Source organism: Chiloscyllium plagiosum, chromosome 5 (genome assembly GCF_004010195.1).
Source record: "Chiloscyllium plagiosum isolate BGI_BamShark_2017 chromosome 5, ASM401019v2, whole genome shotgun sequence".
NCBI classification, from domain to species: Eukaryota; Metazoa; Chordata; class Chondrichthyes; order Orectolobiformes; family Hemiscylliidae; genus Chiloscyllium; species Chiloscyllium plagiosum.
In genome coordinates, this window is record NC_057714.1 from 32,090,538 (window position 1) to 32,108,880 (window position 18,343).

An 18,343-nucleotide genomic window follows, 5' to 3' on the forward strand; every position below is an offset into this window, starting at 1 on the left:
TCACATAAAGTCAGGTTCACCTGTGGGTGATTTAAAGTATTTCCAACTCAACTTCTGAAAGGCCACAAAAAATACAGCATGGGGTTAGGAAACACTGAAGAGTAAAATTCAAAACAAAAATTTCCAAGTTCTGCTGTTCATGAACTTATTTTTGTCTCCACTATCAGACCCAAATTCAGCAGCTTGGTTTAAAAGCTACTAACAGATGCACTCCCACTTGGGCATTCTGTGTACTTCTGCCAATACTCACCTCCAATCCCAGTAAATTAGTAACACTAATCCCAGAAGATCAGAAACTAAGAATCAAGCCCAATGTTTTCATTGCATATTTGTAAGGACTTTTCCTTTGCTCAGCTCATCAACATTGAGGCTAATGGTAATAGCCCTAACAGCGGTTGAGGTCTGCTTGCCACATCCTGATAAATTTGCATTCAAATAGAAAAGTGTTGACATGTAAAATGTGCTGCTACTCATCGATTTAATTGCCTGGAAGAAATGACCAATGACCGAATACTAAGTGTAATCATCAGATGAAGCAGAATTTGAAGCTTTTTAATCATCCAATCCCTAGTTTGAAAACATTCCTGGTCTTGCTTTTAATATTTCTATTTTTAAAATTAAGACTGCACAACTGGGATGTAAGCTACTTATACAAAATGTTTATACTGTTCGGATTAATCACAAACTTTTGGCACAAACTATAAAATTTTTCCTCATGGTTCACTATGTCGACATATGTACAAACTGTGCAAGATTCATAAAGGTCATACTCCATTACTCACGATCTGAGCTATGATTGGTTACGTACGAACCTTTGAAGAAAGGTGGTAGAAATAAGACAAAGAATTCCAGACCAATGATTCTCACTTCTGTTCTAGGGAAACTATGGGTGAAATAAGGTAATACTAGCAAATTTAGACTATCTATTTACTCACTGAGGCGCAGAACAGCAAGCAGAATGAATGAGGCTGCTCACTGCATTTAGGAACTGATATAAAGACAAGCCAAGCACACCATGTGAATGTGGAGAGGCTATGGTGAGATCTGGTTAGAGGTAAAGGTTCCTTTGAAAAGTAAATTTAACTATTTCGGTTAGATACCCACAGATATTAAAAACATTTCGATTTATTTGGAGATAACCATGAAAGACTCCGTCACGAACAGCAAGAAAAAGATATACCTTTAAAGAAACATGGAGATGACATGCATAAGCTATTAACTAAATTAGCATTCAACCACAGACAACAAAAAGACATGAACAATTAGTTAATCATTGAAGAAAGCCTAGAAAGACGTCTGGCAGCATCACACCTGGGCATGAAAATTAATTGCTAACTACAGAACGATTACTGGGACCATTCAACTAGTTAAAATAGTAAAGATCCTTATCACATGAATACTACTAGAGATAAAACACTAAAGGACAGAAAAGGGCTCTTTTGGTACAGTGCAATGTTCCTATCTCTGAATTGGAGACCCAGATTCAAGTTCCACCTGCTCCAGAGGTGTGTCATAATATTTCTAAATGGGTTGATTAAAGAAAAAAAGGACAGTGAAATGAAACTACTGATAAAACAATCCTTTCTTAAGGATTTAAGATTGTGGGACCCTCAGAAAATATTTTTCAAAAGATACTTTATCACCATTTGTCAAAATTGTATAATTAGTAAATCTGTTACATTACATATGATATACACTTCAGTGAGAGTACTTTCTGAACAGAGAAATTCCTGACTCTTAAACTATCGGGGATATTAACAACATAGCAAAAGGTTATTAAAATGAAGCAGGCTGTGTGGAGGCAGGTAACATTCTCAGATATCTTCTTCCCTTGTGGGATGGTTACATAAATCCGAAATTAAACATTTGTGAAATTGGTTTGCTTGAATTAAACACATATAAGTCAGAATCCCTTCAGTGGGGAAACAGGCCATTTGGCCCATTGAGTCCACATCCACGTTCCCACCCTCTCCCTGTAACCTTGCATTTCCCATAGCTAACACATCTAGCCTGCATATCCTAGACCAATTTAAATGGCCAATTCACCTAACCTGCACATCTTTATACTGTAGATGAAAGCCGAGCACCCAGAGGAAACCCAAGCAAACGAGGGGAGAATATGCAAAACTCCACACAGTTGCCCAAGGGTGGAATCAAACTCAGGTCCCTGGCCCTGTGAGGCAGCAGTGCTAATTACTGAGCCATTGCGCAGTCTCTCCCATGGCGAATCTTTTAGCCTGCACATCCTGGAAGTTAACACCGAATTATTCCTGATCTGAGTTAGCTCTAAATGTATGTTAAATGCTATAAATCACAAAGCCCCTCCAATAAAATAACATTCATATTGACAAGGCCTAGAAAAGCTGGCTGAAGTTCAAGAGTAGAATAGCTATACACACGAGCATCATCTAATAGAACCTAACAGCAGTAGCTGGAGTCCCCAGTTAGCCTGGTGCCCAAGCTGAATGACTACACAAAGCTCTGCACTGACTACCAAAGATACAGACCAGAGTTGACTCCAATTCTATACCCTAGCTGGAAGCTTGCATCGATAGGGTAGGTAAAGCAGCTTACATTTGTGGTATAATTACTTAACAGTCACTGGTGGGTTTCCTTGATTACCAACGCAAAGACCTTAGTAACTCCAGACTGAGTATAACAGTGTCAAATCATGCCTTTCAGACTCTAAAATGCTGTAACAATCTTTTAAGGTATGATGAATGAAATGGTGGCAGGCTTATTGTGTAATGTAACTTGATGATGTCTTTCTGTGCAGCAAACTTGAGAAACACGCTTAGAACAATTGGAAGCCCTCTTCATGAAAATATGCATGTTTCTTTTATCAGCAATACCCATAACTATGTCTTCCTTTTTTGCTGGCACTGAAGTACAGTTGAATCTTCAGAGAAGATCAGAACCATAATAAAAATAATAAAATTAAAATAACAATTAGAATACTAATCATTTCATATATTTGATCCTGCCACTGTTTATCCTTCAGATGAACAATGGTCCTGATACCATTTTTCTGCTGAATTCCCTTATTCTTTATTTCCTTTTTTTCAAGTCCACTCTGAAACATTGACATGGTTTCTGCTTCAAACATTAACTCCAATGATACATTCTGCAGTTCAAGTTTGGATATCCCTTCATTCTACATACCGAGACACTGGAAACTGTTTGTCTACTTGTCTCATTTATTCTTAAATTTCACATCCCATTATATGTAAATTCTAACCAAAATAACCCTACATGTTGAAGTCTGGACTTGTATTTTCTCAAGATTAGAGTGGTGCTGGAAAAGCACGGCAGGTCAGGCAGCATCCGAGGAGCAGGAAAATTGACCTTTCAGGCAAAAGCCCTTCAGGCAAAAGCCCTGATGATTTTCCTGCTCCTCAATTGCTGCCTGACCTGCTGTGCTTTTCCAGCACCACTCTAATCTTGAGTCTGATCTCCAGCATCTGCAGTCTTCACTTTCACCTTGTATTTTCTCAAACCTGGTATGAGCACCTTCCAACTGCACTGGACCTTCTGTGTCACCTTGACATATGCAATTCAATGTTTACCCTTTCTTCCTCACCAGGAATACTTAAGGGCAAAATCTAACATCTAACCTCATTATACTTCTTTGGTGGTAGTGGAAGAAGGGAGATATTGAATGCAAACTCCTTCCAATCATAAATAAATGAGGCATAGTACTCAAACTCTCACCACTCATCAAATATTTTCAAGATGAGTGATCTGTAGTTTTTTATTTAAAAATGAATGCAGCTAATTCTCAAAGCATATCTTTCTATATAAAATACTCCCTGAATCCTCTAAGTTAAAGAAACAATATATCAGCATAAATAAATGCCTCTGAACATTTATATTCAATAATTACCAAAAAAAAAACAAACACTGTCTCTGATATAGAATTGCATCACCATCAGTACACTGGGTGAAAAATCACAGTATGGACAACATAATACTGAAGAACCAGCTGCACTTTAGAATTACTCATTAACTATTCTCTCAAATTTACAAGACGGGTTTCGGAGAAAAGTGAATGACCCGGCAGATAATGGGTTCATGTACATCTAGGAGCTAATGGATTTCAAATTATGCTTTGCTGCTGCAAAGGAAGGTCCATAATCAAGCTTCACCATTCCACCCTCTGTTAATAGCTGTTCACTTAACAATGTGGAATTAGAAAGCAAACACTTAGAGAGATGAGGGAAAATGATGATGGCTAAATGTTGATAATTTATGGCAAAGCATAAAATAGAACATGAAGCACTTACTGATTTTAATACCTTCTGTAATTAAGCCTAAAATATGTTAGTTACAACTACATGTACTGCCAATTGACATGGGAAATGAATTTAATACCTGATACTTTTTAAGGTTGACTGTACTACCAAAGTAATTCGTTATTTGTACAGAAAGTGCAATGTAAAATAGAAAATGCACACCATACTATTTTTATTAAACTGAAATAACCAAAAACTTTAGATATGCTATTATATATACTTCCGGAGCATCATGTATCCAGATAGCTGACATTTTACCAACAAAAAGAGAAATTGCTGGAAAATCTCAGCTGTGGTGAGAAAACAGAGTTTTTCTCTGGAGGCAGGTCAGAGAAACTTCACTAAAATGATCCCTGGTATGGAGGGATTGTCTTAACAAGTTATTACTCCTGCCATGAGAGTCCAGGAGAGTCTCAGCATAAACAGGCACCAATCATGGACTGAGATGAGGAAAAAATTCTTCTCTCAGAGGATTGTGAGATTTTGGAACTCTTTGACACAGAAAGCTGTGAGTGCAAAGGTCCTGTGAAAATTTATGACTGAGATAGATTCTTAATCAGTAGAGGAATCAGGGACAACAGGGAAAACACAGGAAAGTGGACATGGGGCATGTCGGATCAGCCATGATCCTAGTGAATGGCAGAGCAGGCTCAAGTGGCTGAACAACATACTGCTGTTCTTTCTTCTATGGTCTTACTGTTTAGAGTCCAGTAACCATCTTCTATACCCTAGAAGGATCATTGGACTTGAATCATTATCTTTGCTTTCTCTCTACAGATGCTGTTAGACCCGTTAAGTTTCTAAGCAATTTCTGTTTTTCTTTCAGATTTTCAGCATCCACAGTCGTCTGTTTTGTTTTTGACATTTTACTAACTTGGCATATATATGTAGATGTACTTTATGCTGGTATCTACTTTAGAGATTGAAGGTCTTTCTATCTGCACCCTTAAAGAGTACAAACGTTAGGGCAAAATAATTGTAGAAAGATCTGCGAAAATAGTACAGTACATTTCTATGACTTAAATGCTAATAAGAGAGTAACAATAGTAAGAATTAAATCTTTGGCATTTATCCTTCAAGTACATTTTTAAAATATCTTGGCATGTTGTTTCAAAGCCAAATACACTATGATGCATTGAAGTCATCTGAACTGGGTAACAATTATGTGAGATGAATACAAAGGTTCATCTGCCAAACGCTTCTGTTGTGCATTAGGAACTTTATTCCAATCCAGAGTAGAAAACTGCATAATTGATCTTCGTCTCATTTGTGAACCAATAATATCCTCAGAAAGCTCTCTGAAACGTATCAAATTGAAATAAAACAACACAATATTATTCTTACATTTCAAAAACCAATTAAAAAGTCAATTTGCATTCAACTGAAATTCAAATATGTCAAAGAGTTGCTAATTTTCTTAAAGTCAAATCTTCCAAAGATAAATTGAAAAAATAGAAACTATTTTGCCATTAAGATACTTCCAACTGTGTTACAGGGACAGGATACTCCATTCTAATATGCGCCAAACATTTAGCATCAATTAGCTACCTGTGTTTTTTTTCTCAGAGGCAGACTTTATTATATTCTGAGGAATGGTCACTCGACCCAAAACATTAACTCTGATTTCTCTTCATGGATGCTGCCAGACCTGCTGAACTTTTCCAGTAATTTCTGTTTTAGTTTATTATATATCAACCCCCTCCAGACAAGTGTAGAGGCAGCAGAGAGCTTTGAAGACCCATCTCAGGAGCAGCACACTACTTGGAAACTCCCCCAAAAAATCTATTATGAAACTTTGTGACCTAATGCAAAAGGACCTATGGTCACTTTGAGTCGGCCTTATATTCTATTTGCAATAAAATCTCAGAAACAGCTGCAAACTATATTTCCAGAAAGATCTGCTTAGGGAAGAAGGCTTGAAAATTTTAATAAAGGAGCTTGCTCATATATGCATAATTAAAACAATAGACAAATGTGGTAACCTAGAAAGCCAATAAAAGTTGATCAACAGTTTCAACATAGTTGATACCTGACAAAGAACACTCTCTCATTTTGATCAACATTCCTTACACATTACCATATGTAGCAAGCATAAGGAAACCTATTAACAGAATGTAAACTGGGATGTGAACATTTCATACTAATGTCTGAATTGTTTGTGACACAACATACTTGTTTCTCCATTTAGGAGCAGGTGTTTTATTCAGCAGCCTTCCAATACAACAAAAGTAGTCGTGTTGGAATATGTTATTTATTATGTTATTTATTATGATTCTCAATAATACTGCCCCATCTCTAATGAACTAAATTTATGACCATGTAAGTGACATACTGTAGCTTATGAGGGTGATATGGAGGGAATTGTAAGTTTATCATTTAGATGACTTCTACTGTTTTAGGTTTGCATATTCCTTGTACTTCTGTTTCTTGAGCATTAACTGAGATACACTTTACATTTTCACAATATTTTAGTTCCCTGCAAATCTTCAGACACAATCCACAGTACCAGATGTAACTTAACATAGGTTTCCATAGGAAATTTTTATGCGTACTATGATAATGAAAGGTGAAAACCTGAGGAGAGTAAGAATTTGAATTTCTGCACACAAACCTAGGTCATGTGCTTAACAATCTATCTTACTGCGAGTCAAAGTGAAAACAGCTCTTAAAGTGGAAGGAGTTGGTAGTGTAAATGTTTCACTAGAAAACCAGAATCCAAAAAACAATAAAGAATAGCCAGCAGACATTTCAAAAGGGTAGGCCTTGCTTAACTAAATGTATTGAACTCTTTGCAGAAGTAACACATAAGGCGACAAGATAATGATATGGGTATAATATGTACAGCCTTTCAAAATCCTTTATTAGGCACATGGTAGACTCACGACTGGCCTTCAGTGCAACTGGACTAATTAGTGAAACCACTAATTATGCAGATTTATAATCTTGAAAAATTATCCAGGTCATAAAAATACAAATAATGCCCTGGTTTCATTTCTAAAGCAGTACAACTGAAAAGTAAGAAATGTTGATAAACATTCATAAATTTTACAAAATGGATAAGGATTACACCTTGGATAAGAACAAATTATATGAACAAGTGGATATGTTCTATTTGAACTTTCAGAAGGCTTTGAAAAGTACCCTCATAAGACATTAGTTGGTAAAGGGAGAGAGTGTGGAATAGGTGGAATACATCAGCACAAATGGAGAATTGGTGGACAGACAGGAAATGAGTGGTGGAATAAGCAGGTCTTTTTCTATCAGGCTGGTGGTGACTAGTGGGTTACCACAAGGATCTTGGGTCTCAAGTATATATAACAGATATAAATTACATGGCCAAGGGAACCAAATGTAGTATTTCCGACTTTGCTGACGACGCAAAACTGGGCAGGCTTGAGAGTTGTGAAGAGGATGCAAAGAGGCTTCAAGGTGATTTGGACAAGTTGAATGAGTGCACCTACACATGCTAGATAGATTGAGGTAAAGATAAGGCTGCCACAGTTCTATTGGACCATAATGCTGTTCTCTCATCATAGGTGACCTGAGGGTCACCACACCTTGGACAAGGGAAGATGTTTAGGAGGGTCCTTCATGCTAACTTCATCCGGTGGCATCACTCTATATCACAACAGTCATCCAGCCAGTTGAGAATACATCATGACTAAATGTGAAATTATACACTTCAGTATGAAAAACTGGAAGGAAAAATATTACTTAAATGGGGGTATTGTGGGAAGTGTGGATGCACGAAAGGGATCCTGCTGTCCTTGCACACAGTGGATGGGCAAGTACAGCAAGCAGTTAGAAATGCTGGCCTTTATTGCAAGAGGAGTTGAGCTCAGAAGTAGGGATGTCTTACTGCAGTTATGTGGTGATTTGGTATAGTATTGCACATAGTTATCATCTCCATACCTAAAAAAGAAGAGCAGATACTGGGGATAGCAGGACTGTCTATGAGGAGAGATTGTTTCAGCTGGGACTGTAGTTATGAGAGTTTCGACAGATGAGGGAGGGGTCTGATTGAAACATCAAATTCTAATAGGGCTGGGCAGAATAGATGCCATGAGGATGTTTCCCTTGGTTGGGCAGTCTAAAACCAGGGAAACACAGTCTCAAGGTATGGGTAGACCATTTAGGGCTGAGATGAGACTAGAGCCCATTATAAAGGATCTTATAGTGCAGTACTTAGAAAACAGTGGTAGAATTAGTCAGAGTAAATATAGATTTACAAAAGGTAAGTCATGCTTGTCAAATCTGTTGGAGTTCTTCAAGGATGCATGGAGTTGATTGGGAAGCCAGTGGATGTGGTTTATTTGGACTATAAGAAGGCTTTAGCCACGATCATGTTGAATGGCGAGGTAGATTCAAGAGGTTGCATGGCCTGTTCCTGTTCTTTTCTTCTTTGTTTCTATTTCGTCATTCAAAGAGTAGTGAAACTGTGGATTTTTTTTAATGCAGAAGGCTGTGGAGGCCAGGTCACTGAATATATTCATTGAAAGGGAGACTTTCTTTGCTAGATTTTTAAACATGCCAAAAAGTTTAGGGAGTAAGTGTGAATATGACATTGAGATAGAGGAGCAGTTACGATCAAACTGCATGGCGGAGCAAACTGAAAAGGTCCAATAGCCTGCTCCTGCTCTTTGTTTCCATGTTGAAATTAGAAGAAAAAATATTCTATCAAGAAATATTCATTTATAGTTTGGGGTACTTTTCTCAAGAAAAGAGAGGACTCAGAGATAAATCTACTCAACAGATCCAGCAGGATACATGTACAGAAAATATTTCCATTTGTAGGAAAGCCCAAAATTCAATGCCATAAACGTAAGTGACTAATGAATCCAAGACAGAGTTCAGGAGAATCTTCTTTACTGAAAACTGATTAGAATTATGTCCTATTCCACTGGCAGGTCAAACCCAGCAGAGGTACAGTGGTATACAGTCGGGAGAGAGTTGCGCTGGGAGTCTTCAACATTTGACTCTGAAACTCCATGAAGTCTTGTGGCTTCAGGTTAATCATGGACAAGGAAACCTCTTTGGTTCCTGATGAAGTGCTTTTGCCCGAAACGTCGATTTTCCTGCTCCTCGGACGTTGCCTGACCTGCTGTGCTTTTCCAGCACCACTCTAATCTTGACTCTAATCTCCAGCATCTGCAGTGCCCACTTCAGACAAGGAAACCTCCTGCTGATTACCACGTACTGTCCTCCCTTGGCTAATGAATCGGTACTCCTCCATGTTGGAACAACACTTAGAGGAAGCACTGAAGATTGTAAGGGCACAACAGTATCTGAATGGGGCATTTCAATGTTCACCACCAAGAGTGGCTTGGCAGCAGTACTATAGATTGAACTGGTTGGGTCCTAAAAGACATAGCTACTGGACTGGGTCAGGGGCAGTTGGTGATGGAACCAATAAGAGGGAAAAACTTACTTGACCTCATCCTTAACAATTTCTAAGATGCATCTGTCAATGAGAGCACAGTTATGGGTGATCACACCACAGTCCTTGTGGAGTCAAAATCCTGCCTTCACACTGAGAATAACCTCTATCATGTTGTGTGGTACTATCACTGTGCTAAATGGGACAGACTTTGAACAACAATTTCAGACCCAGCACTCAAGACTGGGCATCCACGAAGCACTGTGGGCCATCAACAGCAGCAGAACTGTACTCCATCACAATCTGTGACCTCATGCCCGCATATCCCCCACACAACTATTACCATCAAGCCAGGGGATCAACCTTGGTTCAATGGAGAGTGCAGGAGGGCATGGCAGGAGCAGCATCAGGCATACCTGAAGGTGAGGGTGAGGACTGCAGAAGCTGGAGTTTTTATCAAAGTCTAGAGAGTTGTGCTGGAAAAGCACAGCAAGTCAGGCAGCATCCAAGGAGCAGGAGAATCGGCCTTTCTGGTCAAAGACCTTCTTCAGGAATGACATCTAAAGGAATACCTGAAGGTGAGGTGTCAATCTGATGAAGCCATTTCTATTTCTATGCTAAACAACATAAGCAGCAAGTGATAGACAGAGCTAAGTGATCCCATGACCAACAGATCAGATCTAAGCTCTGTAGCCCTGCCACATACAGTCATGAATGTTGGTGGATAATTAAATAACTCACTGAAGGAGGAGGAGGCTCCACAAATATCCCTATCCTTAATGATGGAAGAGTCCAGCACATCACTGCAAAAGCTAAGGCTGAAGCTTTCGCAGCAGTCTTCAGCCAGAAGTACTGAGTGGATAAACCATCTCGGCCTCCTCCAGTGATATCCAGCATTAGTTACCAGACTTTAGCCAATTCGATTCACTCCACATGATATCAACAAACAGTTGGAGATACTGGATACTGCAAAAGCAAAGGGCCCTGACAACATTCCAGCAATAGTACTGAAAACTTGTGCTCCTGAGCATGCCACTCCCCTAGCCAATCTCTTCCAGTACAGTTCCAACACTGGTATCTACCCAACAATGCAGAAAATCACCCAGGTACGTCCTGTACATAAAAAGCAGTACAAATCTAACCTGTCCAATTATCTGCCCCTTAGTCTACTCTCAATCATCAGTAAAGTGATGGAAGGGGTCATCAACGGTGCTATTAAACAGTACTTGCTCAGCGACACGCAGTTTGGGTTCCAGGGCCACTCAGCTCCTGACCTTATTACAGCCTCGGTTTAAATATGGACAAAAGAGCTGAATTCCAGAGGTGAGGTGAGAGTGACAGCCCTTAACAACAAGGCTGCATTCGACCAAGTGTGACATCAAGGAGCCCTGGCAAAACTGGAATCAGTGGGTATCAGGGAGCAAACTCTCCAGTGGTTGGAGTCATACCCGACACATAGGAAGATAGTCGTGGTTGCTGGAGGTCAGTTATCTCAGCTCGATGACATCTCTGCAGGAGTTCCTCAGGGTAATGTCCTAGGCCCAACCATCTTCAGCTGCTTCATCAATGACCTTTTCTCCATCATAAGGTCAGAAGTGGCAATGCTCGCTGATGATTGCACAATGTTCAGCACCATTTGCAACTCATCAGACACTGAAATAGTCCATGTTCAAATGCAACAAGATCTTAACAATATCCAGGCTTGGGCTGACAAGTGGCAAGTAACATTCACGCCACACAAACGTCAGGCTATGACCATCACCAATAAGAGACAATTTAACAACCACCCCTTGACATTCAATGGTGTTACTATCATTGAATCCCCCATTATCCAGATCCTGGGGTTATCATTGACCAGAAACTCAACTGGCCTCATGACATAAACACAGTGGCTACAAGAGCAGGTCAGAGGCTAGAAATATTGTGGTGAGTAACTCACCTCCTGACTCCCCAAAGCCTGTACACCATCCACAAGGCAGAGGTCAGGAATGTGATAGACTACTCCCCACTTGCCTGGAGGAGTGCAATCCCAACAGCACTCAAGAAGCTTGGCACCATCCAGGACAAAGCAGCATGCTTGACTGGCACCACACCCACAATCATCCATTCCCTTCACCACTGATGCTAATTACAAGGTACACTGCAGAAATTCACTAAGGATCTTCAGACAACAACTTCCAAACCCATGACCGCTTCCATCTAGAAAGACAGGGGCAGCAGACATATGGAAACATTACCGCCTTCAAGTTCTCCTCCAAGCCACTCACCATCCTGATTTAGAAATATATTGGTGTTTCTTCACTGTCGCTGGGTCAAAATCCTGGAATTCCCTCCCTAATGTTATTGTGGGTCAACCCACAGCAGGTGGATTGCAGCGGTTCAACAAGGCAGCTCATTACCACCTTCTCAATGACAACTTGGCACGGGCAATAAATCCTGGGACCCACATCCCATAAATGATACCATATGGAATGCTAATGATATTTCTTATCGATGCATTTAAGGAGAAGCAGATGAGTGAGAAAAAAAACAGGATACATTGAAAAAGTGAAATGAGAGAAGACTTGTGCGGAGCTTCTACACTGCCACAGACCAATTGAGTCAATGACATTTTTTTGTGTTGCATTTCAATCTATGTATTTCAACTTAAATTCAATCTTTCTAAAACTGAAATAATGCCAACTGAACAAGTAAAGTAATAATAAAAATATGGAATTATTATATCATTTCCCAAGGATATCTATAAATAGCTATTTAATTAGGAAATGAAAACAAAGAGGAACAAATTGAACTGATTACATTTTATCTACTTTATGAACCCTGGTTAAGAAACCCAAAAGAGACAAATCAGGTGCATAGCAAATTCAGAGGGAGGCAGGTTAGAATAAGTAATATGAGCAGAGGAGTTAAGATGGCCAGTATCACACATCAACAGTTCTCAATGAAAAGGTCAGGAGTGAGCAAGAGAACAGAAATGAGGGTTCAGGTGAAGAGTACTGGAAGAAAGTGAGGACTGCAAATGCTGGAGAGCAGAGTCAAGAGTCTGATGTTGGAAAAGCACAGCAGGTCAGGCAGCATCCGAGGAACAGAAGAATCGATGTTTCAGGCATAAACCCTTCACAGGAAGAGTACTGGAGACAGGTAGAAAGATCCACTGATTGTGGGGGCATTTCTGACCAAAAAGGTTCAGAAGTTGTCATATTTGATTCAAAATGTTAACTTTGTTTCACTGTCCTGAGATGCCAGCCAATCTGCTGAATATTTCCAGCACTTTATTTTTACTTCAGATTCAGCATTTATAGAATTTTATTTTAATTTTAAATCAGGTGCACGTCTAATGGTCAACTGGGTTCACTGGTTCTTGGGGTGGTTTATCTGTTACAGGAAGCTGGACTAACCCTCACTTGATTCCAGTTATCATTCAGTACAAGCTCTACAAAACCAATTGTTAGGTTTTTGTTTTGTGACATTGCATGTTTCAGATAGTTAAATCCCATTGTTTACTTCAGCACACAATTCGAAAACCCCAACATCTAGTACTTTCTCAATTTGCTTTGAAACAAATAGCAACAGAAAAATACGACTGTATATTGTGGCAACGATCGATCAATTGACTGAGCAGTTTCCTGATATCTTCTGATGACATATCTGACCTCATTCCACATGGAGCACAGTAAGAGAAAAACGTTAGTTAAAAAAAACTAAATTCTCAACTTGCTTCATAGTTGCAACTATTGTTAGGCATGTTTCTAAAACACTTTAAAATTTCTTAGTATGAATTGAAGAAGGTACAAACCTGATCATTTTGTTCTCTTGGTTTAAAACACCTGAAATAAAATCAAAATTACTTTTTTAAAATTGGCATCAATGGCGTTTTTATAAGGCTAGTGGTCCCTCTGCCCTCGTGTTACGTTTGCATTGTTCCATGTCAGAATTTAATTTTAAGATGATAAACAAAGCTCGACACATTATACAAATATATAAATATAGATAAAATGGAGAATAAATACAAAGAACAATACCTGTACCAGATTGATTTGTATTTTATGACTGAGCTATTTAAAATTAACTCAATTTAGAAAACTGAATGATGCAATAAAATATCCATTCATCTTTGGTACACAGGTTCAAAGCCAAGCCCAGACTAATGAGTTAACATAATTTTTTTAATCTGCTGTTTGAAGTCAAATTGTTTTGAACCATTCCAGTAAACGTGGTACAAATATATTACATAAAATTTTCCGAAGGATTTAAACAGAGATGCCAAATGGATAGCTGATACAGGAAACCGAAATGCCACAATGCAAAGTAGGTGTTAGTTTTCTGATTTGACAGCTAATCATTTTCCTAGGATAGAGTAAAAGAAACTATATCTATCCTTTGGGTGTATAACACATATGTACTGTGCTGAAAGATTTCACATCTCAATGGAATAGGGATAAAAAACTCTCTCAACAAAATACAAGTTTCAAAAATACCACTAACATGAATAACCGGTGATATATAAGATAGTGACAAAGCATTATGTTGTATCCAACAAGTGGTGTACAAAGTGGCAGCTGGAGGATTTGTATGTCCATTCGGTAAATTCCTGATTTTAGCTTTGGAGAGTCAAGAAGATTTTTTTTCCAAGAGAAAAGATCTTACAATAAATGGTTATTATTGATCTTGACCCAGTTTGGAATCAGATAATGGCTCAAATCTTCCAATCTTTCAATCATCTGAGACCAGACCAAGATGCATGTCAGGAACCCATCAGAAGACGCAAGAACGCCTGTGGGAATTGTCCAGAGGTTTGAACTTCTGACAGGCAATCTCCCTGCTCCCCAGGACTTTTTGCAAAGGTCCCCAACTCTGAAGTTGTATGAAGAAACTTTAGATGATTCTGCAGTTACTACCTGAAGAGTTATCAAGAAAACGTTAAGACAGATTAAAATCTACTCTAACTCCTAGGTAACTACAGAGCAGACATCCCAGTTACTCACAATGAACACCCATGCTCCTAACTCCCCCCTTGACCATCACTCCATCAAGCCAGCCACCTTCAACATCCACTTGACCACACCCCATCCCCTGACTACCCCTTCCAATGACATTAGCTCCTGATCACCCAACTAACTCACTGACCAGACCTGACTACCTCTGCCCCATGATTTCTCCCACAACCCTAACTTGAATGTTCTCTCATCCTAACTACCTTCCATCGATAAAGTACTAAACACGATCTAATTACCTGCAACCAACCTGTGCCGACTACCCCCAAACCACCTCATGTACCCACCTCAGCAACCTGCCACCCTATCTACCAGCCACCCTCCAAATAAAATTACACACGTACCCATTCATGTAATCACCCATTCACTAACATTCATCCATTCTGTAAAATTCACAGTGGACCATTAAACCTAGCTTACAGCAGCTTGTACTGTATTAAGGGAATATGTGTTTTCTTCTCCCAGCATTACAACTCTGAGAAGGAACTCTGCATTGGACTCTGCATTTACAATTTCTGGAAAAGTGAAGCTCCGAAGACTTGGCAAGAAATTCCAATGTTGCAGTGTGAAAGCTCAAGGCGAGTGGAAGATCCAGGCCAAGATACTTAGCTTTCTGTTGAAGATTATGTTCCTGATACCTACACATTTTTGATTTAGTACAAATTTAACCAGACCATGTTCCAAATTCCATAATCAATAAAATGGAAATATTATAATTGGTAGGACTATTAAGTTTGTAACATCTAAACATTGAAATATGAATAATATTGATTGCCATGACTTTAATTTTACGTCTTTAATTTTAGTTTTATATATTCCAGAAATAAACATTCTAATTGGGCGTGCTAAGAATTACTTCGATATTATTACCATTAGCTTTACCATTGTGAACACTGACCCGCTTTTGCGGTGAGAGACATTGACACAGTATAGGTTGGCTCTAGCTCCTATGCCGACAACAGGACATTTTCATGAGAACACAATTTGTATAAATCATGCTTATGATATGCTAACATGGTATTGTCCTTTGCAAATATAAATAAATGTGGATAGGAAGATAATGATAACTAGGTGCACACTGTGTCTTGTGTAGCCTGATCTCCATTACTCTTGGATTACTTCATGTTGGGAATCTAAAATTCAAACCTCATACATACATAAAACAAAAAAAAACCTGAAGTAAGACATACCTATCAAATAAGTGAAAACAAAAAGATACCAAATAGCCACAAAAATCCTACTAAAGAATTTCTTAAATATACTTTCATATAGCTTTTGCAAACTGGAGACACCCGTTTTGAGGGGGTAAAAGTTGACACTGTTGTTTTACCAGCATAAACACCAGAAATAATATTGTTCATTTCAACTAAATAATTTGGCATCATTTTCATACAATTAATGCACAGAGGCAAACCCTGCTGGAGTCATCACAGATCCTGACTAGATACTTAGGAGGATTACTTATCCTTTGGAAGGACAACTTCTCTCAAAGCGTGTTGATCCCATGAATGGGTGAAACTAAGGACGGGTCTTGCAATCCAATACCGGAATACTATTAATACTTGCGGGCCATCATAAACAGCAGCAGGATCATATACATCCACAGTCCAGAGTACAGAACAGAACATTGTTTACCTTTCTAGCTTCATTCAGTGTAGAGACCACATGGAGTCAAGGACAGTCAAGAGCTACATGAAACATATCTCAAAAAATATACCAAATCAGTTGTCACATAACCAATAGATCCTTTCAATACGTCTTGCCTTCTGAGAATAGGGAAAAAGAATCAGGCAGTAGCAGAAGACAGAAGGGCTATGAATATTTCCATCTTGAACTATGGTGAAACTCAGAATAAGGATGCAAGAAACAAAACTGAAATATTAATAGACAAAAGTTCCAATGTTAGACCAATCTACTAAACTTCCTTCGAGGTCCTCACCAACACAGATGCTAGGGTTAATCAGTTCCATACATTTATTTTACATTTAAATATGAAATAAAAAATGGACACAGTGAAAGCTATGGGCTCCAAAACACAGGCTGCAATGCTGAAGAAATGTGAATCAATCTTGTTGACACTCTGCTCAATCCTCATGCCACCGCCATCTTAACTGACATTATGTTCCTGATACCTACACAAGATATTTTTGATTTAGTACAAATTTAACCAGACCATGTTCCAAATTCCATAATCAATAAAGTAACTTTAAGGGTTCAACAACAGTGTCAGCTAGTGGCATCTTTGATTACTCACAGTGAATGTTTAGCTCTTTCAGAACTATTCAGAGATAAATAAAACTGCAAATACTGGAATCCAAGGTAGACAAGCAGGAGGTTTGAAGAACACAGCAAGCTAGGCAGCATCAGGAGGTGGAGGACTCGACATTTCAGGCGTAACCCTTCTCCATTTCTGAAGAAGGGTTATATCCAAAACGCTGACTTCTCCATCTCCTGATGCTGCCTGGCTTGCTGGGTCCTTCCAACCTCCTGTTTGTCTACCATTCAGCTTCAACGTTTGTCACAGCCTTAATCCAGCTATGACATGAAAGTTGAGCAGGAAAGGGAAAATAAGAATGCTACACTTAGCAGGCTATCTTTCCCACAACAGCACTGAACCTTGCAAGACACAGCAATTTGTTTAATTGATACTCCTGTCACCAAACTAAATAGCCAACTTCCTCCTCCACTATTGCACTATGGTTTCAACTTCTTTGTAACAGGATGCATCATACTGATCCCACTTCAATAGCACTTCTCAGACTTGCATTTCCTATGTGAAGGACAACAATGGCAATGACATGACAACACCATAAACTCCATGTACTCCAGCAAGACACAACATTTTCTTTCATCATTGATGGGTCCATATTCTGGGATTACCTATTGAATACAATAATGGAAGCACCATCAATGCATGAGCTGCAATGGTTCAAAGAGAAAGTCTGCAATTACTTTCTCAGGTCAACTAAAGAATGGAAATAATCCATATTGGTCTTGTACCATAAGTCAACTTCCCTTCTGGTATTCTTCACATGGTATAAACAGCCCTGTTTATTATAAAACAGCATATTCACTAACTCCTTTTGAAAAGTACATGGGATACTACAGAGGAACCTCGATTATCTGACATTTGATTATCTGAATATCTGATTATCTGGCAAGATCACAAGGTCCCGGTACTTGGCTAAACTATGTTATCCTGCATTCGATTATCTGGAATTCGATTAACTGAATGAAATACTCCCTGGCCGTATTCCTCGGATAATTGAGGTTCCTCTGTACTTTATTTTTTATATAAATCTCCAGCAGTATGCAAAGTGATTTTGTTATAAATAGAGCATACTGATTTTAAACTGCAGCATAAATTAAGGTGAGTTGAACAGTTTATGATTAACCACATCTCGCAGTATTGAAGACAATCAAATATTTGGATTATACTATTTGAAAATAAGTTTAAAAATTCAATTGAAATAAGTTGTCTTTCAAAATAAAAGGTTGCCATCTAGTGGAAACTTAAATGAATTGAAATTTTCTCTTAATTTAAGTTGACATGAATTCACACCTGACCATGTTAGCCACTAACACTGAATAATTAAGAGACAAGGATCTAATTCTGATCTGATCTTGCAGCCATAGCATTGATATAGTTGATCTGATCATTAATAACCATTGGGAATGTT

The 18,343-nt window shown here is 38.7% G+C and overlaps 1 protein-coding gene across 1 annotated transcript in view; it reads right to left on the reverse strand.

Annotated features, from left to right (window-relative positions):
* Positions 1-3,440: 3,440 nt before the first annotated feature.
* The window catches only part of LOC122549788 (leucine-rich repeat-containing protein 72), an 84,967-nt gene continuing 70,064 nt past the window's right edge, over positions 3,441-18,343 (reverse strand). The window contains exons 8-9 of the mRNA XM_043689821.1: positions 13,466-13,496; positions 3,441-5,590 (exon numbers count right to left, since the gene is read on the reverse strand). Of these exons, the coding sequence (XP_043545756.1) occupies positions 5,434-5,590; positions 13,466-13,496 (188 nt within the window). The 3' untranslated portion in view covers positions 3,441-5,433. The remainder of the gene's footprint in view (positions 5,591-13,465; positions 13,497-18,343) is intronic.